Source organism: Colius striatus, chromosome 5 (assembly GCF_028858725.1).
Source record: "Colius striatus isolate bColStr4 chromosome 5, bColStr4.1.hap1, whole genome shotgun sequence".
NCBI classification, from domain to species: Eukaryota; Metazoa; Chordata; class Aves; order Coliiformes; family Coliidae; genus Colius; species Colius striatus.
In genome coordinates this window covers 30477939-30498745 of record NC_084763.1, presented here as the reverse complement: position 1 = coordinate 30498745, position 20807 = coordinate 30477939, and the positions used below count along the sequence as shown (strand labels likewise).

At 36.5% G+C, this 20807-nt stretch overlaps 1 protein-coding gene across 1 annotated transcript in view; it reads right to left on the bottom strand.

Annotated features, from left to right (window-relative positions):
• The window catches only part of THSD7A (thrombospondin type 1 domain containing 7A), a 280474-nt gene that overhangs the window by 70115 nt on the left and 189552 nt on the right, over positions 1–20807 (bottom strand). Inside the window, exon 8 of the mRNA XM_061996511.1 lies at positions 2979–3170. Coding sequence (XP_061852495.1) covers positions 2979–3170 — 192 coding nt within the window. The remainder of the gene's footprint in view (positions 1–2978; positions 3171–20807) is intronic.

Below are 20807 nucleotides of genomic sequence, written 5' to 3'. Positions count from 1 at the left end.
TTTCATAGATATTTAAAGACTCTCGATAACGTGTTCATGTTTAAGTACCCCAGAGAACCAAAAGTTCAGATATTTTGAGAGATTGCAATAGACCTTGTGTATGCAATGCCTAAAATGTTTGATCTTCTCAGGCTTGCAGTTTGGATTCAGCATGATTAGGAGGAGGATGAGTGTGATTGAGGACTCACGGTGATAAATCTGGACTCCTTATGTCATCTTAGAAATGGAGTTTAGCTTTACCATAGATTGATAACTGACTTGCATATTATTTGATTAATTAAACACTGAAATTCTAGAAATTGTATATATTTATGTCTGATATGTTTGTCCTGTTATTCTCTGAACAAAACCTCTCAAATACCATGGCTGCATTACAACGGAATTACTAATGGCTGACCTATCCTAGTCTGTTTCTCATAGCAACAGTTCAAGGAAAGGTTCAAAAATCCAAAAGGAAACACATGTGGTACCATTCATCAGAATAGAATTAACACATTAAACAGAATTACACATTAAAGCTCAGTTTACTGTGTAATTGTTATTATTGGTTTTATATTTATAAGGCTGGGGACTTTTTGTTATACGTGATGTTTACAGAGTTTTTGTCAACAGCAATGCGCATTTTTCATAAGCTCCAAATAGAATTGAGAACTGCAAGAAAAGATGCCTGTGATGCTTCCTTTTTATATCAATAGACTACAGATGTATCTGAAGATACATGAATATACTTTGTGCCCCCAGAACATAACATGACTTCCCAGCACCATCTACACAATCAGTGTTTTATGTTTTGGAACAAGGTTAGTCTCTGTAATGCAATTCTGGAGGTGACAATTCATTCAGTTATTTGTCATGCAGCAAATGACTAAAAGGCATAAGAGACACAGGGGAAGTAACATGACAATAACAATAATTTCAGTGAAGTATAAAAAACCAAAAGCTAGACATACTTTTTGAATATAATACAAGTAGAGGTGAAAAGTATCTTCTAGCTAAAATTGTAATGATGAGCCCTGGAAGATTCTGTTATTTATTGATATATATTTTTATTCTCTGGAGTTTGTACTGAGTGCAGAGGAGCACGGTGTTAAAAATATCTGACCAAGATGTGAGGAAATTGCTGTAAGCTAGGTAGACATACCAGCTTGTATCCGTAAAAGAAGCACAGAATAAACTCATCTCAGAATAGTGGTAAAAAGGTCACAGTTCCAGCAAAGCTGAACCCCTGCAATGTCTAGGTAATGAATTAGCATTCTCAGCAGTAGTTTAGCTATCTCTTCACTACTATCTGTGTGGTCTGAGACCTGCTAACTTTTGTGATCACTCAGTGTTGGTTCTCATCACTACACGACAAATAAAATTCACATACCTAAAATCCAGGCTATGCTTAACTGCTCTGATGCAATCGCAGCCTTTTAAATGATCCTAAGTTACATATAAATAAAATGAGTAACTGTAAAAAGAAGCATAGGTGGAATAATTTTTTTGAGAATAATTTTTGTAGCATGCTTCTCAGGATGTTAAACTTTTGCCGCCAAGAAAACTGCATTAAGTATACTGAAAATCTATCATCTTGACCTACGTGGAAAAGCATGGACATGAATATATGTTTATTTGAATTATCATATGAAAACGTGTCTGTTTCCCTCAAAATGAGTCCATTTGACACAACACAAAAAAAAAAGGGACAACACTAAACCAAGTAAGTTCTGTATTTAAAAGCAGTTGTACTATGTTAAATAGATCCATCTGAGGAATTTATTATTTGAATGACATAATGTGCATATAATTCTGATTGCCTCTTAAACTGCTAGCAAAGGACCCTTTCAGGGAAAAGGTTGAAAGTGCCATCTCTGCTACATTCGGACTTTTTTATAGTTCCCCAAATTCCATCAAATACACAGCACACTTTTATCAATGATATTAACTGTGTTTGCAAAGAGAGAAGCATTTTGATACATGTTGTAGCCTGCCTCTTTCTTTTTCCATTTCTTGAAAAAGACACTCTGTTTCACTACTGCCATACCTTACAGCTTTTTTGGCTAAATTTTATCTTAACATGAGGTAATAAAATGTGTAACAGTTTTACAGAACTAAAACGCGAATGAAATTGAAAGTATTTAACTTTACTGTCAGTAATACATGTGAATAAAGATTTTTCCAAGAACTCTTTGGTAGCCATGTCTCCTTGCTCCCAGTGTTGTACACGGCATTTCACCAGTTGGACCCTAGTAGACCTGATGTAACCATTTTACATTTCAGAACAATGTTACATATAGAATACATTTTCTCTATTACTCCCCAAAATACTTAAGAACAAAACAAAAACAGGTATAGGAAACACAGAAAATCATCAAAGAATAGACATGAATCTCTATCCAAAACCTTTTTCATCTTCTCCTTTATATTCCAATTCTTTCTTCTCTTTGCATTTGCTGTAGATGCGGCACAAGGACCATTTGCATGAATAGAAGCCATTCATACGGGTGAGAATTTGCAGGGTAAAACAAAGCCTTACTACAAATAAAAATGTCAATGAGGCAACATTAGTTACCAATTTGAGCTAAGAAGCTATGAAAGATATTTTTTAGCATTTGAATCCATTAAAACTCTCATCTTTTCAGCATTTATAGTTGTATCCTTCCAAAATATATCTAAATTAGGGTTACTAATAATCCTCTATGAATATCTTTCATGGAGGTCAGCATAGGATAAATCATTTGCCTTATTTAATTTTAATAGAAAATGAGAAAACCATATATTTTAAACCAAAACAGTAACATAAATAACGTCTCTGCTTTCAACCAGGTTTAGCTGTCATAGGTAAATGTAGGATAAGCTTTTAATTTTTTTTCTACCCTTGAAAACCCCATAACTACATTTAATAATTTGTTTCTATCAGGAAATCACTTTGACATTATGAAGACAGTTCAGTGTTCACAGTTAAACAAGAGTCTGCAAGAGTCTGCAACTCTTACCTTCACCTGCATACGCCAGAATGGAGCGGGCACGCATCTGCTTCCCTTCTGTGGTTTTGCCGGAGCAGGTGTGTGAGCAGGAGGACCATGCAGACCACATGCTGAGCACACAGTCCTTTGGGCACGGAGCTTCGCAGACAACCGGGATTGGGTAGATTGCATCTCTACACAGCTGTCTGTCAACTTCTTCTCCTGGGAAAGAAAATGCCAGTAGCACTCTATCATTTGTTAAATTAACTTAAAATGAGCAATCTAGTCCAGATGGGCACACAAATAAATTAGATTCTATTCTTCTATATAAACAAGGTAAATAGATTTTTTTATTAAAATTACTTGTATCCTCTGCCTTGATTCTAGAAGAACATGCTTAAACCTAGTTTAACTTGATATTCTGCTTAAGTGAATGACAGCCTGGATGGTCTTTAGGCTCTCATTTAACTAATGCATATTTGATTTCACAGAAAATAATTTTGTGAATAAGAGTATGTAATCCACCTACGGAAATCTGTGTACATGGAAATACATGTACAATAATCATCAAGCCTTCATCTATGTAGGAAAAAGAGAAAAGTATCTTAGCTTCTGTCTTTGCCAGTTTTATAACCTACAATTCATCCTTTGAATTGCAGCTATGCATCAGTATATGAAGAGAGATACATTAAGCTGCAGTCAGAGTGTCGTGGTTTGTTTCTTTTGTTAGCAAACCAGTAACAAATCACTTCTTGTGTCATGGAAGTATAAAAAGATCTATGCATTCATGTTCTGTCACATGTATATATTTTATTATAATAAAAATATCCAGGCAGTATAAATTGCTTAATGAAATACTAGCAGTATTTGAGTAGCAGGGCTGCTTTTGTTTTCAGTAAGTAAATCATGGAAGTGCTCTGTGTGAGATTTGTCTGACCAGCAACAGTGTTTAGTTTTGTAAGGTGACATATCATTTCCAGATTAAATTAGTTAATATCCATTAAGTGAGGGATGAATGAATGACCACATATTCTGAGGTCACTAAGTCTCACTGTAATGAGAAAAGCCTGAGGATAAATCTTCGATTTGAAGCAGACAATGAAAAGAAATGAACTAAGGAGGGAGAGATTTGCATTCACTGTTCTAAAATTGTAGCTTTGGTATCATAAAAACCAATTGCAGAAACTGTTTGCCACAAAAAGCACCAGGAATTGAGCTGTAGCACGGTATGTAAAGCCAGTTACAAGGAACTGTCAAAAAGTTGCATCTAACAGTATGCTGGACTTCAGAGGCCCTTTTAATCACTAAAAATCACAGCATGGAAGAAGCCAATTCATCTGATAACACAAAACCATTTTAGTTTTTTTCTTAATTTTCTGAAAAAGTGTAACATTTCAAAGTATCTAAATATCTTTTGTACTGTATGATCCTTGGTGTAGCAGGGCATAAACATTCTGTTGAATTATGATTCATCCACTGAAATGTTTTTGAAGTATATGTGGTCTCAATGAGACTGAATATGAACGTCTACAGCATTGCACTTGCTATGATCCATACTCTTTTGTTTTAACAGTCAACATCAACCAAACAAGGATCAAGATTTACAATGAACATAACCCTTCAATAAAGGAAAACATTTGTTAGAAATAATCATTAAATACTCTAGAATTTAATGAAAGTGACATCACCCAGTGTTGATAACTACCACCTGGATTCTGTGAATGCTATAAATGAACCTGATCTATAAACAGTCCTTTACCCAAGTCTCTAATTAGGCTTTTATGGCTTAGTATAATAATAATAAAAGCCATCAAACACTAATCTAAACAGAAACTATTTTTTTGTTGTTCAGGACTTACAGAGTTTTAAAACTTCTCAAATAAGAATGTCTAGTAATCTGAGTTCCTGAAAATAGTAGGTTCTTTAGTACTAGTGACGCATCGTGAGTCTCAGAAATATTAATAACCAAATTCTTTATAAAAGAAGGAAAGATGAGGGCCATCCACACAATATTATATCCCTTTAACCAGTGTCAGATATTTTATTCATGCAGAATCTTTAGGAACAACAGAACTGCAAATATCAATCTTCCTTGGCTCTGCAAATCATGAGATGTTCTGCAGTTCATGCTTTTAAAATAGCCTATAGTAGTCACAGTCATCTGAACTACAAACACTTCTGAGATCAAGTGAGTCTCAATAGCTGTATCTTCTCACATTAAAATAAAAATTTGAGCCTTGACACAGGCTTTATAGATCTCCCACATCAAGTTCTGCTTCTCTTACTGGACTCAATGTTCCTTGCCTTTTATCACAGGTCACTACACCCTGACACCAATGCAGGAAGGATTCCTGCCTGCTTCATCAGACCAGTATGTGTTTGGGTTGCAGGACGAGATGGAGGAGCAGACTGATAATTTCCTTTACAAAGCATAGGAAAAAGCTAGAAAAGGGGTGAATCTTCCTCTCAAATTCTTCCATTGCAATGTAAGAATCAATGAGGCAAGCTGCTGGGACATTTTCACACTTTGAAAGAAATACTATCACAGTAATGTCATAAACATATAGTACTATATCAAGCTTATTTATTGCCTGCCAACTGAGGTGGTATTAGCTTGAAACTCGAGCTAAATTTGGAGTCACAAAAAGAAATTGTGTTAAGTTAGTTTAAGTCTGAGTCTTTATTTCAAACAACAACAAAAAAAGCCTTCATCCTCAAAAAAATACAAGTTCCCTTTTATCCTTTGCTTTTACAGAGAAAATATTCTTGAAATATGTATCTGTCATATTAGTATTTAGTTTTTGTCAAATGTCCAGTTCTTATCTGATGAATTCAATGGTGTAGAAATGCAGTCAGAAGGAATGTTTTATAATGGGTACTTTTTATCTTCAGTGAAATATTTTATTTAGAATAAACTGTTTCTGACATTTCACTAAAGATTTTATTAAAAACTTGACCTTTGTTGCCATCTTCTTTAAAGTGCATAGTGTAATCAACTACCAGGAACCACTCAACTATAGCCTGGGAACAATGCCAATGTAAAGACTAAAGCTACTTAGAAAAAGTCCCATTTGAAAAAGTTTGCTATGTGTAGTCCAGTATTTTCTTTGAACTTTATAGGTACATGTTTATGCTGCAGAAGAGTTGAAAACAGAACTCAAAAAACAAAACTCAAAGGTGCCTGCCCTGAATTACTTACACTGTAAGCAACAGAAGGACAGAAGGTAAACAGCAGAAAGATGAAAACGGAATATTACATTTCCATTAAGAAAACTCTTCACCATTTATCAGTTAATTTCATTAAAACCTGGAATCTAGCAATAGTCCATATTCAGAAACTGTGCCTATGTAGTTGAATATTAATTCTCTTTCATGCAACAAAGGCACGTTTTGGGCTAAATTGTACTAAAGGGAGTGACTGCATGTAGGAATGGCAGAAAGCAAAAGAGGTCTCTTTAAAGATTTAAAATGTCAAAAAGTGTTTAAAGCTTTGTTGGGATTTTTTACAGATGTGCATCACCAGTAAAAGGTGTAAACAAGATAGCCTTTGAAATCTACATCTCTTTCTTGAACTGTTAGGCTGGATCCAGGTAGAAAATCAGCAAAGTGAGTCACTGCATTACAGTTTCCTTGTGGCCTTCTCCTTGGTGTGAAGATCTTAGAATCACAGAATCATGAATCATAGGACCATTATGGTTGGAAAAGGCCTTTAAAATCATTGACTCCAACCATTAACCTAACACTGCCAGGCCCATCTTCTAGTATGTATGCACACACCAGAGTCACTAATGAACCACAGAACTATTTAATTGCTTTAAAACAAGCAAACAATAACAAAAAAAACCCTAACCAAACAAAAAATCCAACCCTGGAACTGAAGAGGCAAACTATTACAGATCCGAGAGGCAGCTTGTGAATAGCATTCAGGAGGAAGTAACTATTCATAAGTATCAGATTGTATTCATATCACCATTCTTGTTTCATTACATTCACAAAGCAGACACGGTATCCATGAAAATTTAGTGTAGATGATAAAGGTTGGGCTAGACCATAGTCTGTGTTTAATGTAGTTGAAACATGTCACTCCTTCATGTTTTTGTTTACTCATCTGTAAAATGTGTCTTATAATTCAGTTTCTTGTAAAATGCTTTAAGATCTTTCCTATGGGAAGCATTCCCACAGCTGGTATCACTATAGAGACATGGTAATGAAACCAACTTGCTTATTGTGCATCTTCTATGATGCATGTTTCAGTGCACAGTAAAAAAATGCTCTCAAATTCAGACCTGTAGTAAATGGAAAGACAAGCACTTAAGAGGGGATAGGTTGTTTTTTTTTTAAGTTTTAAAATGAACAGTAAAATCACAGCAAGATTAAATGAGGCATAGAGAACAACTGAAAAAAAAAATTAACATAGAATAAAAATGCTGCTGGAGTCTTACGCAATAAGGCAATGAACTTGGTCTCCTGTACCTGGAAGCTGGCTATAGTCTCTAAAAGGCTGAAGTACAACCTAATATAAACTATGAAAAAAAATGACAATAAAATAACAATAAGTGGGATCAAATCAAGAGAGTGCTTTGAACTTTTAATATTAATAATTAATAATGATTATAAATTATAAGTGATCAATAATAATTAGTACTATTAATAAGAGTTTTAATTTATTGCACTGTATTGCACTGCCTCATGTATGAGTTGCAAAGGCTGAAAGAGACAGTCTTTATCTGAATTTCCATGCAGTTTCCCACATGCATTCCTCCCATGTGAGGACTTTTATGTGTCCTCACAGTGACTCCCTCATCAGTCTTCAAATGGCACTGAACAACCTCCTCACACTGGCTGAGTAGCTGAAGCTGCTGTGTAGACTCTATATCCAAAACTTAGTAAAACAAGACCTGTGTTATGTACTCAGTCCTGTTTTTCATATGGAACTAAATTTGACCACTCTCAGTATCCAAAGTTAGTAAAGCATATGCTTCTCCACTCAAAAAGGTTGTACATAATACAATTTTACAACCTTTGCATTATTCCTGTAGATATACAAAGATAGTTTGATTGGAAGAGCGGAAAATGTTGTAGAGTATGTTTTGGTTTTTTAAATTTTCTTACAATTCTGAAGTGCCTAAAAGTCTTAGGGCAGAAAATAAGCAAGAAAATACAGTCTAAATTTTAGCTGTCTCAAAGTTTCAAGAATAACACGACTAAACTCTTAACAGTGTTGAAAAAAACATTAATGAGTTAAACTCTCATTACTCTAAGGAAAATGCAAAAAGCAGCTTCAGGAAAACCACTGAAATAAAAGAAAAACTACAAACTTTGAGATTCCATACTAGGCTTTCATTACTGATAACCTTGTCTACATATTGGCTAGATTAGCCTAACGCAAAATGCAAAATTCTTCACATTAAAGAGAAACTATCAAACTTAACAAAAAAACATACATTTTTCATATTCTGGAATACCTTATATCTGGTAATAACCATTTAGCAATCAAACACCAGAATAAACTAATATTTTAATTTCTAATACTACTGTACTTCTTTCAAATCAGTAAGCAACTACCAGACCTTAAAGTTCACCACAAAAGGAAAAAATCTGCCTGCCTAGCATGAAGTGCCACAGCAAATTAACTTTTGCTTCTAAATCATGGGTTGCAGTAATAGTGTGTTTTTTTTAATTTTTCAATGATCAGAAGAAGTAGAGAACTGTCTTGTGAACTATGCATAGGAAAAGGCAGGAATTTGTAACACTTCGATTGAACTTCTGCCCTTTTGCATAATCAGGCACTTGAGATCTGTCTTCCTCAAACTTCCTTATCTTACTTTGACGTTGTTAGAACTGCTGATTGGAAACCTGGATAAGTATCATGACTGATTCTTTTTTTTTGGCAGCTCTATTTTTGTTTGCTGTTTGGATGGGGGGATGAAGGGGTTTTTTATCTTAGACAAGAAGAACTCTCTGAGGAAAGCTGTCTTTCTCATAGCACATATCTCTAATTAAAATGCACACACTACGGCAAAAAGCTGACCCAGATTTTTCAGTAGGGAGAAATTAGAAGTTAATCGAGGAAAATCTAATCAAGTAAACTGCAAAAAGGGGAAACAATAATATTTTAGCCCAACAACCTTAAGACCAGCATATGTAACACTATCTCACAGACTAATTTTTGCTATTGAATCAGCTCAATATTTGTATATAACACATTCATTGACAGACATTAGGAAACTTTAAATGTTTTATTAATCCCAGCAGCTTTCATAACATCTTGATGGTGTTTATTCATATCTTCTTCAAAGATAAAGTCTGTCAACCTAAGCCTTAATGTCAGTAAAATGGCAGAATCCTTTAAAATTAGCAACATTGTTACCTTATTTTCTGTTCTAGTTCCTGAATGACTGGTTCTCAAAAAATGTCTCTGAGGTAGGTTGATGTCTGTTCAACATTTTGAATAATTTTTAATCTCTCTATTTAACAAACATAAAGCAACATTAACCTGCAATATATATTCTGAATACGTTCTACATTGGCTCTGATTTTTTTCAAAAAACACAATGTGAAAAGATGGTGTATTTTTCCTTTGTCTTATTCTTACCAGGGAAAGATTCTGTCTTCATTTCCGTTGATGAGGTGCCTAGCTGGTAGCTCCAAGTGTTAAATCAGTTTCTAACTCCCTAATCGCATGCCTCTTCCTCAAATGCTTTTGATAAGTACCATTTGCATTTAATTAAGTACATTGTAATTAGTTGATGGTTAATATTTGTGAAGTCATATTCTTCCAAGAAGCCTAAGTAGAAATGGTACTGATTTCAATGACGACAAATACGCTAGTTTCTCACATCTGCTCATTATGCAAAAATGAAGAAAAATTTATCTCATAGTTTAATGACATGAAAACATTGTAGGAATGTAAATGGTTTCATTTGATGATTTGTGTGTGAAAATTTAATGTTGTTTTAGTTTCATAGTCAAATTTCAAGCAGTATCATACAGCCAATTAATTTCTAAAAGAAAAATGATAAATAATATAGAATCACAGAATCTTAAGGTTTGGAAGGGACCTAGAAAGATCATCTAGTCCAACTCCCCTGCCAAAGCAGGACCACCTAGATTAGGCCACACAGGAACTTGTCCAGGTGGGTTTTGAATGTCTCCAGAGGAGATTCAACAATCCATCTGAGCAGCCTGTTCCAGTGTTCTGTCACCCTCATAGTGAAGAAATTCTTCCTTGTGTCTCTTTGGAAACTCTTATGTTCCATCTTAGACCCATTGCCCCTTTCCCTGTCATTGGACATCACTGAGAACAGCCTGGCCCCAGCCTCCTGACACCCACCCTTTATGTATTTGTAAACATTAATGAGGTCACCCCTCAGTCTCCTCCAAGCTAAAGAGCCCCAGCTCGCTCAGCCTTCACCATAAAGGAGATGCTTCACTCCATCATCTTTGTGGCCCTGCACTGAACTCTCTCCAGCAGCTCCCTGTCCTTCTTGAACTGAGAGGCCTAGAACTGGACACAATATTCTAGATGTGGTCTCATGAGGGCAGAGTAGAGGGGGAGGAGAACCTCTCTCAACCTACTGCCCGCACCCCAGGATTCTACTGGCCTTCTTGGCCACGAGGGCACATTGCTGGCTCATAGTCATCCTGCTGCCCACCAGGACCCTGCTTCCAGCAACCCCATTTTCAAATCTGCTAATAGAAGAATAAATGTCTTCCATTTACAATAAAGTCATCTATTGGTATTATAGTCACATACATACATGTACATAAATTTGACAGAGGGAAATAAAAACAGGGAAAAAAATAGCAAACACAGTATCATCTCTCCAGATTAAACAACAGTAGGAAAAAATAATATTCCAAAACTATGTTAACTCAGAAATACATAGCAACCTAAAGTATTTATCTGAGTGGGGAAAAAAGCACAAAAAAAACACTTACTGTTTTTCCATTAATGTTCTAACTTATGATTTATGCTTGAATTCTCTACTTGATGAGAATGAGAATGCAAAAAGTGCAAGAAACTGTTCTGCTGTCTATCATCTTAACAATAAAACCATTTTATGGTATCTACTTTCCAACTTTACCTCTAATTATTTTATCCCTCTAATGTTTTTCACTATTCTTTGCTTGATTTACTCAGGTTGAAAACTTAAATGACATACTTTTCATCCAGAAAATAGAGCAAAAGATTTTCCAATTCTCCCTGTATTTATTTACATAATTTTGTAAGTGATAGTGGTGATGGCAGCCACAGTATCAGTTCCCCAAACATACAGCAATCACTTGGCTACCTATGAAACTTCTAATTAAGAAAAAAAAATACACAAGATCAAATTCTTCACTATATACACAAAGGCACACTGAGGGTGTCTTACAGCACTAGCTATGGCTAAAAACATAACACAGGCTTTTTATGTCTGACACACTGTAAGTTCCTGAGTGTATATTTTCTATTATACATAAAAGACTAATGGAAAACTCTTCTTGCAGATGATACTTTCCTTGAATTTTCACTACTAATACCTCTGAATATCCACCAGCATGAAAGAGGCTGAATCTGAAACATTAGTGATAATGGGAGTATCACTGAAAAAAGACAGATCTAAATAGGAATTTTGAAGAACTAATCCAAATTAATTAAAATGTGACTTTGAAAGAGATTAGTTAAATTCCTTTAATATTTTGTACGACTATCCTTATTCAGAATGAAAGAGAAAATTCTTAACAAATAGAATTAAGGGCACTTCAATTATGAATATAAAGACTCACGATTTACATTCACATATATACTTAATATAGGTTCGCTAATATTATTTTGCAGTTAATTTGGATCAACTTTCCTAAGTCTCTCCATGCAAACATGACAAAGTAAGCAAAAACTGAAATATTATATGTATTTAGCAGAAAATATGCTATAGAATCATAGAATCATAGAATGGTAGGGTCGCTATACTTTAACTTAATGCCATAGTAGGCTTGTTTCACAGGAACAGTAGTCCAATATTTCTAATGAAGAGCCCAGCAGAGTATCTACACATTGCCTAACAACAGGAGTAAAATTTTCCTACTGCTTGACAGACAGTTGAAGCATTTTCACGGTTCATTTGCTACTGTAGTCTTACTGAGGATGATAAGGAACAGAAAATACAAGTATATTGATCATAACCAGGCACAGTTGCCTTCTAGTGTCAAATAAGTCAATCAAACGTCATCTGGATATGAAAGAAAAAGTAAGTTTGATGACAGACTAGGGTCTCATTGAGAATAAAATCAATATTAGTCATGGGACCAAGTCAAATCAATATGTCAGACCAATAGGTCATTTTAAGCAGAATGGAGAAAGGAGGGGAAAAGTGCTGACAGAGCTATAAGGAATCAAGACAACACAGTGAGAACCTGGAGGATGAGATCACTTGATAATTCACAGTATATTTCTAAGAACACTTGGAAAAAGCACCAACTCACCTGAAAAAGACATAGGTGATGCCAAGATCAGATGGATAGTCTCATTTTTTTTCAAGCAAGACATTATTCATAAAGTGACAAAAAGATAGACAAGTAGTATTTTAAAAATAAAATTTAATTACTTTCTCCATTTGTTTGCAAAATGTTATAAAACTCTACTGTGTTTAACAGTGAAAAAATTCCTTTGACAGACTTTAGAAATATTGGTAGGGTTACTTTGAACATTGGTAATACTAGGATTTAAAATACATGGATTTGAAAATGCAACATGTATCATTTTAACATTGCATTTTAACATTTTATTTAGAAAGCAAAAAATTTTATTGGTCACTGGGATTCTGTTACTGTTTTCTTCAGTATTGAATATTCTCATCAAATTTTTAAATTTCAATATGGACAAGTAGAGTGTTGCAGCCTCTAAAAAAGTTTCACAAGCATTTTATTTTAACTACTATTTTAGATATTTACCCCTCTCTTCCAATAAGCTCAAAATTAAATGGAGAACAAATCCAGGAAGGGCAATGGAACGTCCATGAGTTCAAACCAGTTCAATCAATTCTGATGTGCTGATCTGAAGCACATGAACATTTTGGGATATAAGTTGAGAATAAAAGCATAAAAAGAAAATAATAAGGCAAGACTACAAAAGCAATAGCATGAAAATAATATGACAGTTCCACTAATGTGGGTAGAATGATAGTGCTTGCCACAGCCAATCTTTCCAACAACTCCCTACACTGAAGTACTAATCTACATAGTTTAAGTAGATACCTCAAGTGGCCTGGTTTTCAAGAAAAACTAAATATCTGTAACTTTTATGAACTTCAGGCTTCTCATTTTCTGTATAAATATGACTTTTGGAGGATAACTTTATAAATTTAAACTTAGAAGTTCACAATGTTGCATCACAAATTGACTCTTAAAAAAAGTCCTGCCCTGCAGTTTCATCTTCAATTATTCTCCTAGAATTTGGCCACCAATATTTTAATGTTATTCCTCTCTTTAATGCAAGAGCATAATCCACAGGCTCAAGAGAATGACTAATGGCATGCATCTGACTGTTTTTTTTCAGTTTGACAATTATGTAATATTTCACAATTATGCAGTGAATTTGCAGTAAGTTTACAACTATGCATTCATAAATATCTGTGATACTCTCTTGACACACGAATATACCTGTAATTCAGAAAAGGGTTCAAGAGAAGAAAAAAAATAATTTTATATAGTAAAATGCAAACATTTTCTTTACATTATTCATCCAGCTGCAGCTAGGAAAGAGTTGTCACTCTACATGTAATCTGACAGCTCAATTCAATCACAGTTAAAACAGAGGACCCAAGAGATGTAAAAGAGATCACTGCCACTGTCATGTTTACACATTTCTGAGAAAAGGTTTTATAATTAATTTCATGGATGCTTCTGTCCATGTCCTACTACCGGCAGATAAAATGCAGTCTTTGGAGAACATCTTTTTATCTATCTTGCAATGAATATCTTCTCATCATCATAAGTAGAAAGCATAGCATGCCTTTACGGAACTTAGACTATGAATTAATCTCATCTTTTGGAAACATTATTTTATCTGATTCCTCTCTAGAAGACTAAAACTAATCCATCCTTTCGATTTTTCCTTTCTCCTGGCCTCTCAGTGCATGGACTCAGAGAAAGCCTCTGGAAAGCAACCAATAACAGTGTCACACAACACACTTAAAAGTAGCAGGGACACATCAGCAAGTATAGAGACACTGTAATCTTTCTTCTTTGTTAATAACTCATACAAGACAATGTCTTAATGTCACTAAAATCTTAACAGTTTTCATTGCAGATTTGCACCTACTCAGGAAAAATCAGCTATATTCTGGAAGTAAAGGATCCATTCCTCTACTACTGATTTTCTAGAAGCCTCCCACAAGAGTTAGTATTTTGTTCTTCTTTTTCTCTTTTTAAACAAAAAAAAAAAAAAAAAAAACTCATGTGAAACATTCAGAATAAGATATTTGATGTAGTTTCTACTTAATATATTTCCTTTGGAAAACACTACTGCAGTAATTTACATTTATAAAATAATATCAGTACCAATAAAGGATGCCTCAAACCAGTAAAAATAAAACCAAACATCTGATAATTCCTAGGGTAAAATTTACGTAGTTAATCCATAAGTTATCCCCCAAATTATCTCCAGGAACCGCACAGCAGTAAGTGACAGAATTAAAGTTGCCTTTGTATAATGCAGGAGTTTTTTAAATTGCATAATCACATGCTTATTTTTTTTTCCACTGAGTCTCTTCCTCCTTTAGTTCACAGACTGGAACTCCTTAATGAGTACCTATTTGATATTTCAGCTTTATTTTCTTTGTTCAAGGCAAGAGCCTATGTTTTATTTATCACATATTAATTAAAAATGTTATTAAAACAGAATTGGTAATTTTTCTAAGATTCTTCTGTTATGGCTATCAGACAGTCACTAATACATTGCTTTTCAGAACAATCAAGATGTGACAAGCTAGTATTATTTATATTTTGCTGATGCTGAACAAAAGCAGAGCAAAATTAATCCCTGAAGCATGAGACACCTAAGATTAGTTGTCTCAAAGACAAAGCATTCATTACTAAAAAAAGCAGATAAATCCATTTCACAAATAAGTAGCATGTTCTGTGGGGAAATGTAGGCACAATTAAACAATTCATAGAATCACAGAATGGTAGGAGTTGAAAGGCAACTTTAGAGATCACCTAGTCCGACCCTCCTGCAGAAGCAGGTCCTCCGAGATCAGGTCACACATGAATGTGTCCAGGCAGGTTTTGAAAACCTCCAGAGAAGGAGACTCCACATCCTCCCTGGGTAGTCAGCGCCAAGGCTTCCTCATCTTCAGAGGAACTAAGTTTTTCCTTAAGTGGAATTTTTTGTGTTTCAGCTTCTGTCCATAACCCCTAGCCCTATCACTGTACATTACAGAAAAAAAGTGTTTCCTGCAGTCTTTCCTCATAAGTAAGATGCTCCAGTCCCCTGATCATCTTGGTAGCCCTGCACTGGACTTTCTCTAGAAGTTCCTAGTCCCTCTTGAGCTGGGGAGCCCAGAACTCAACCTAGGACTCCAGATGAGGCTTCACCAGGGCAGAGCAGAGGGGGAAAAAACCCTCCCTTGACCTGCTGGCCACACTCTTCTTGATGCATCCCAGGATGCCATTGGTCTTCTTGGCCACGAGGGCACATTGCTGGCTCATGTTTAGCTTATTATCAATCAGGATAATATCAGACTCCCAGGTCTCTCTCTGCAGAGCTGCTCTTCAGCAGTTCGACCCCCAGCCTGTACTGGTGCATGGGGTTGTTCCTTCCCAGATGAAGGACTCTGCACTTGTCCTTGCTGAACCTCATGAGGTTCCTCTCTGCCCAACTCTCAAGTCGGTCAAGATCCCACTGAATGGCAGCACAGCCTTCTGGGGAATCTGCCAGTCCTCCCAGCTTGGTGTCATCAGCCAACTTGCTGAACGTACACTCTGTCCCCTCATCCAGGTCATTGATGAAGATGTTAAACAGCACTGGCCCCAGAATCGATCCCTGTGGAACTCCACTGGCCACAGGCCTCCAACTCCAGTCTGTGCCATTGATCACCACCCTCTGGGCTCTGTCATTCAGCCAACTCTCAATCCACCTCATTGTCCACTCATCCAAGCCACACTGCTTGAGCTTTCTGATGAGGATGTTATGGGAGACAGTGTCAACAGCCTTGCTGAAGTCAAGGTAGATGATATCCGCTGCTCTCCCCTCATCTAGCCAGCCAGTTACGCACTCATGGAAGGATATCATGTTGGTCAAACAGGATTTCCCCTTGGTGAAGCCATGTTGACTCCCCTGATAACCATCTTATCCTTCATGTGTTCAGTGATATCATTCAGGATGAGTTGTTCCATCACCTTTCCAGGGATGGAGGTGAGGCTGACCAGCCTGCAGTATCCTGGGTCACCTTTCTTGCCCTTTTTGAAGACTGCCATGACATTGGCCTGTCTCCAGTCCTCAGGCACCTCACCTGTCCTCCATGATTGTTCAAAAATGATAGAGAGGCTTAGCAATCACATCAGCCAGCTCTCTCAGCACTCTGGGATGCATCCCATCAGGACCCATTGACTTATGAGCCTTAAGCTTGGCCAACAAGTGTTTAACCTCTTCCTCTTCCACACAGGGCAAGTCCTCTGCTGTCCTGGCCATCCTGTTATCCTTGCCGGACTGGGCTTCCCGAGGGTCAGCCTTGGCCATAAAGACTGAAGCAAAGAAGGCATTCAGTACTTTGGCTTTCTCTGTATCCTCAGAAATCAGGGCACCCTCTGTGTTTAGCAGCAGGCCCACATTACCCCTCGTCATCCTGCTGCTGATGTACTTGAGAAATGCCTTATTACTGTCCTTAACTTCCCTGGCTAAATGTAATTCTAGAAGGGCTCTAGCCTTCCTAGTTGCACCCCTGCATGCCCTGGCAATGTTCCTATACTCTTCCCAAGAAGCCAGCCCCTGTTTCCACCTCTCATAGATGGCTGCTTTCTGCCTGAGTTGTCCCTGCAGATCCTTGCTCATCCATGGAGGCCTCCTACCTCCTTTTCCTCCTTTCTTGCGCACTGGGACACACTGATCCTGGGCTTGGAGGAAGTGGTGCTTGAAGACTGACCAGCTCTCACTGGCACTTCTGTCTTCTACAACCATATCCCATGAAATCCATCCAAGTAGATCTTTGAAGAGGCCAAAGTCGGCTCGCCTGAAATCCAGGGTCACGGTCCTGCTTTGTGTTCTGCCCCTTCCATACAGGATCTTGAACTCTACCATCTCATGGTCACTACAGCCAAGGTTGCCTCCAACCTTCACATCCCCAACCAGGCCCTCTCTATTCGTCAGCACCATGTCCAGCAGCACACCCCTCCCTGTTGGTTCCTTAATCATCTGCAACAGGAAGTTGTTGTAAACAATCTGTAGGAACCTCCTGGACTGTGTGTGCTTGGCTGTGTGGCTATCCCAGTAAATATCAGGGTGGTTGAAGTTCCCCATGAGGACCAGGGACTGTGATTGTGAGGCAGCTCTCAGCTGTTTGTAGAAGGCCTCATCCACATTCTCCTCCTGATCAGGTGGCCTGTAGCATCCACATTCTCCTCCTGATCAGGTGGCCTGTAGCAAACTCCTACAACAATATCACCTACCTTGCCCTGCCCATTAAGCACTCTACTCTCTCCTCATCCCCACCCAGGCACAGCTCGGTACACATTAATTGCTCTCTCACATAGAGAGCAACTCCACCTCCAGGCCTTGTCAGTCTGTCTTTCCTGAACAATACATAACCCTCCATGGCTGTGCTCCAGTCATGGCAGCTGTCCCAACACATCTCTGTGACCTCGAGGTTGTAGCCCCGCATCCGCACACACATCTCCAGTTCCTCCTGCTTATTCCCCAGGCTGCGTGCATTGGTGTAGAGGCAGCGCAGGGGCTTACTCAAACACGCAGGTTTCCCTGGGTGGGTGCAGGAGGTTCCTCCCCGGTTTGGCTCTTTCTCAGGGTGGTCAGCCTTCCGTATCTCATCCCAGTGTGCAGATGAAGGGCACTTACCATTGCATTCCCTGTCCTGCCCTGTTTCCCAGCTAGAGGGGACAGTTTGTTCTGTCTTGCTTCTCCCCCCACCCCCCAAGTCCCTTACATGTTTTAACTGTCACTATCAACACACTATCTTCACTGCTCTGATGTTTGATAACATTTTTAAAGTAAATATACCATTAGCATGCAGGTTGACAGAAAATACAAACAAGCTTGTAAAACCTTCTTCTCTCCGATGGAAAATTGACTCCCACTAAATGTAATGAAAGGCTACTATCTTAGAACTATTTATCATAAAAAACAGTGATTTGTACTGTGTAAGAAAATCTTCCAAGAAAGCAGTATTAAATTTATACCTCTGTAATATTATTATTATATGTAACATTATTAAATGCAACATCTCTTCTGATGATGTTTTGTAAAAATATTTATTTTCTGAATCTCTTCTAGAGAGTTAACACATGACATAGAAATCCCAAACCCAAGTAGTTCAATACTTGGTCTATGAATCCAGCTTTATAGTCCATCCATAAGTCTATAAACCTCTCTTTTTCTTGTTTTGTAATTGCATAATTTGAAGTAACAAATGGAAAGATTGTAAAAAAACAATTGTTTTGAAATGTATCTACAATTATCTCTCTCTGTATTAAGATGAAGCTTGGAGTCTAATTACAATTGGGTTCCCGCTTTGCAAATTCCTGCTATGTAAAATAAAATGTATGAATCAAAACGGCCCACTCCTAATTTACCTACTGCTACTTCAAGCAACATTCTAATATTCCATGTGATAGTGCCATCAAAAACAAAAGCAGGTTACTAAGAGCATGCATTAACGATAAAATTGCACTTTCTGTAGTACATTTCCAGAATATTTGTGCTTCCCACTAGGGCAACTTCTATTCCTAGATATCCAATAAATTTTAAATACTGCTGTAGAGCTTCTCTGAAAGATGCTATAGTACATTTTAGGAGTATACATGACAAACTCATCTGACTAGATGGTCAATTTAAAATCTGTGATGCAAGGAAAAGATTTTGGTAATTACGATGGCCCACCTATTGTTAATTTAATTATACTCTTTATTAACACTAATGTCTCTCTAGGCATTCTCCCTACCTCTGTGTTTGAAAATAAATTGGAAACAAGAGTCTATTGCACTGTCAAAAGTGATAATTGTTTATTACACTAAGCAGATGAAACTCTGGTTTCGTTTTACTTATCTCTTTAATTGAAATCATTATATCACATTCCAGACTAACAATTAAAGACATTGACATAGTGACATATTAAAGTCATTCCTTATAATGAAATTATTTTATGTTACACAAACACTAAAAGCATTAATTCTTATATGCAACTTAATAGGGACATGTTGACTTTCTCAAAGTGAAGATCGCAGAAAAAAAGGAATTAGTGTGACATATAAAATGTGACTTTTTATTGACAGAAGAATTATCAATTATTAAACATCTTGAGAACTGAAATGGAATAGTTTAAGCAGTTGTAGGACTAATTTTTCCTTATATTCCTTTATACTAAATAAAGCAAATCATGTTAAAAAGAAATGCCTTAAAAATCCAATGCTCTGAAACATAATAGCCTGAGAACATCAATTTTAAGGTCCTTTAAACCCATTGTATTATAGTCAGTAACAAATTCTTACATGTAAGAAATATCCAATAATTCAATAGGTTTTATGTAATCAGACAAATTAAAAGAAAAAAAGGACTGAGTAATAGTCTCCATATCCTACATGTTTATTGTGAAGGATAAAGTATGCATCTTAATGTTCGATTTAAATGCCTCAGATGGTCAGTCAACAGAAAAGAACAGCTCAAATCAATTCTGTAATGGCATAAGCTAAGAAATTAGTATTGGGAAATGATGATTAAGGCCCATATAACCAAGTTCCTGTAAGCACAAGGCAGTATGTGCTGAAAGAAACTGTCATTAGCTACTATTTTTCTATTGACTGCCGAGCACTGGCGACATTTTGATCTGTGTTCCCTTGCAGGATTAACTCAACAATTCTATGTAATTCGAATTCAAATCTAGTTCTTCATTCTTTTTAAAGAGCTAAGTCATTAAGTGACACAAAGTAGGTATTTTCTTTTTAAATAATCATTAAAAAATCCAAGCAGTCTGATGGTTTCTTTGTTCACTGCATATAGCCATACAATAGAAAGGGCAGAGGAAGTACACTCTGATGTTCTACTCTGTCCCAATACCTGTGCACACCTATAAGGCTCCCATTGATTCTCTTAGTGTTCCCCGTTATGAAAATTAATGAAGACTAACAGCTACTCATTTAGCACAGACTTTATTCAAACCATAAATGCAGTGAAAGAGATACTACTCAAACCATTCAAAATATTTTAAGTGAAACTGGTTGCACCAGCCAATCTTCATTTTTTACCTGAAATTTATTGTATAATTAGATGCCTATTGTGAGAAGATATAAACCCACAAGATAAAAATTAAGACACAAAATACAGACGTTGATCAGGAAACTAGAGAAAAAAATTTAAGCTATGTGAAGAAACTTTATAAGCTTTTCTGTAAAGTAAGATTTAATAAAAGGAATACAAGAAATATTTTAGAATTAGTCTAGAGAAAATCAGTAAAGCAATTAAATCCTGTAAGACTCTTGTGTAGTTGAAATACTGTGTCTTCAGTGAGTCATACTAGCTGAGAATAAAGACAGATAAAGGAAAACTTCACTGTTCCATTTTGGACAGTACGGTGTCTGAGCCACTATCGGCCTGAAATGGTTACATTCAAGCGTCTTAACAAAACAAATCTAGTTTATCTCCCATAACTT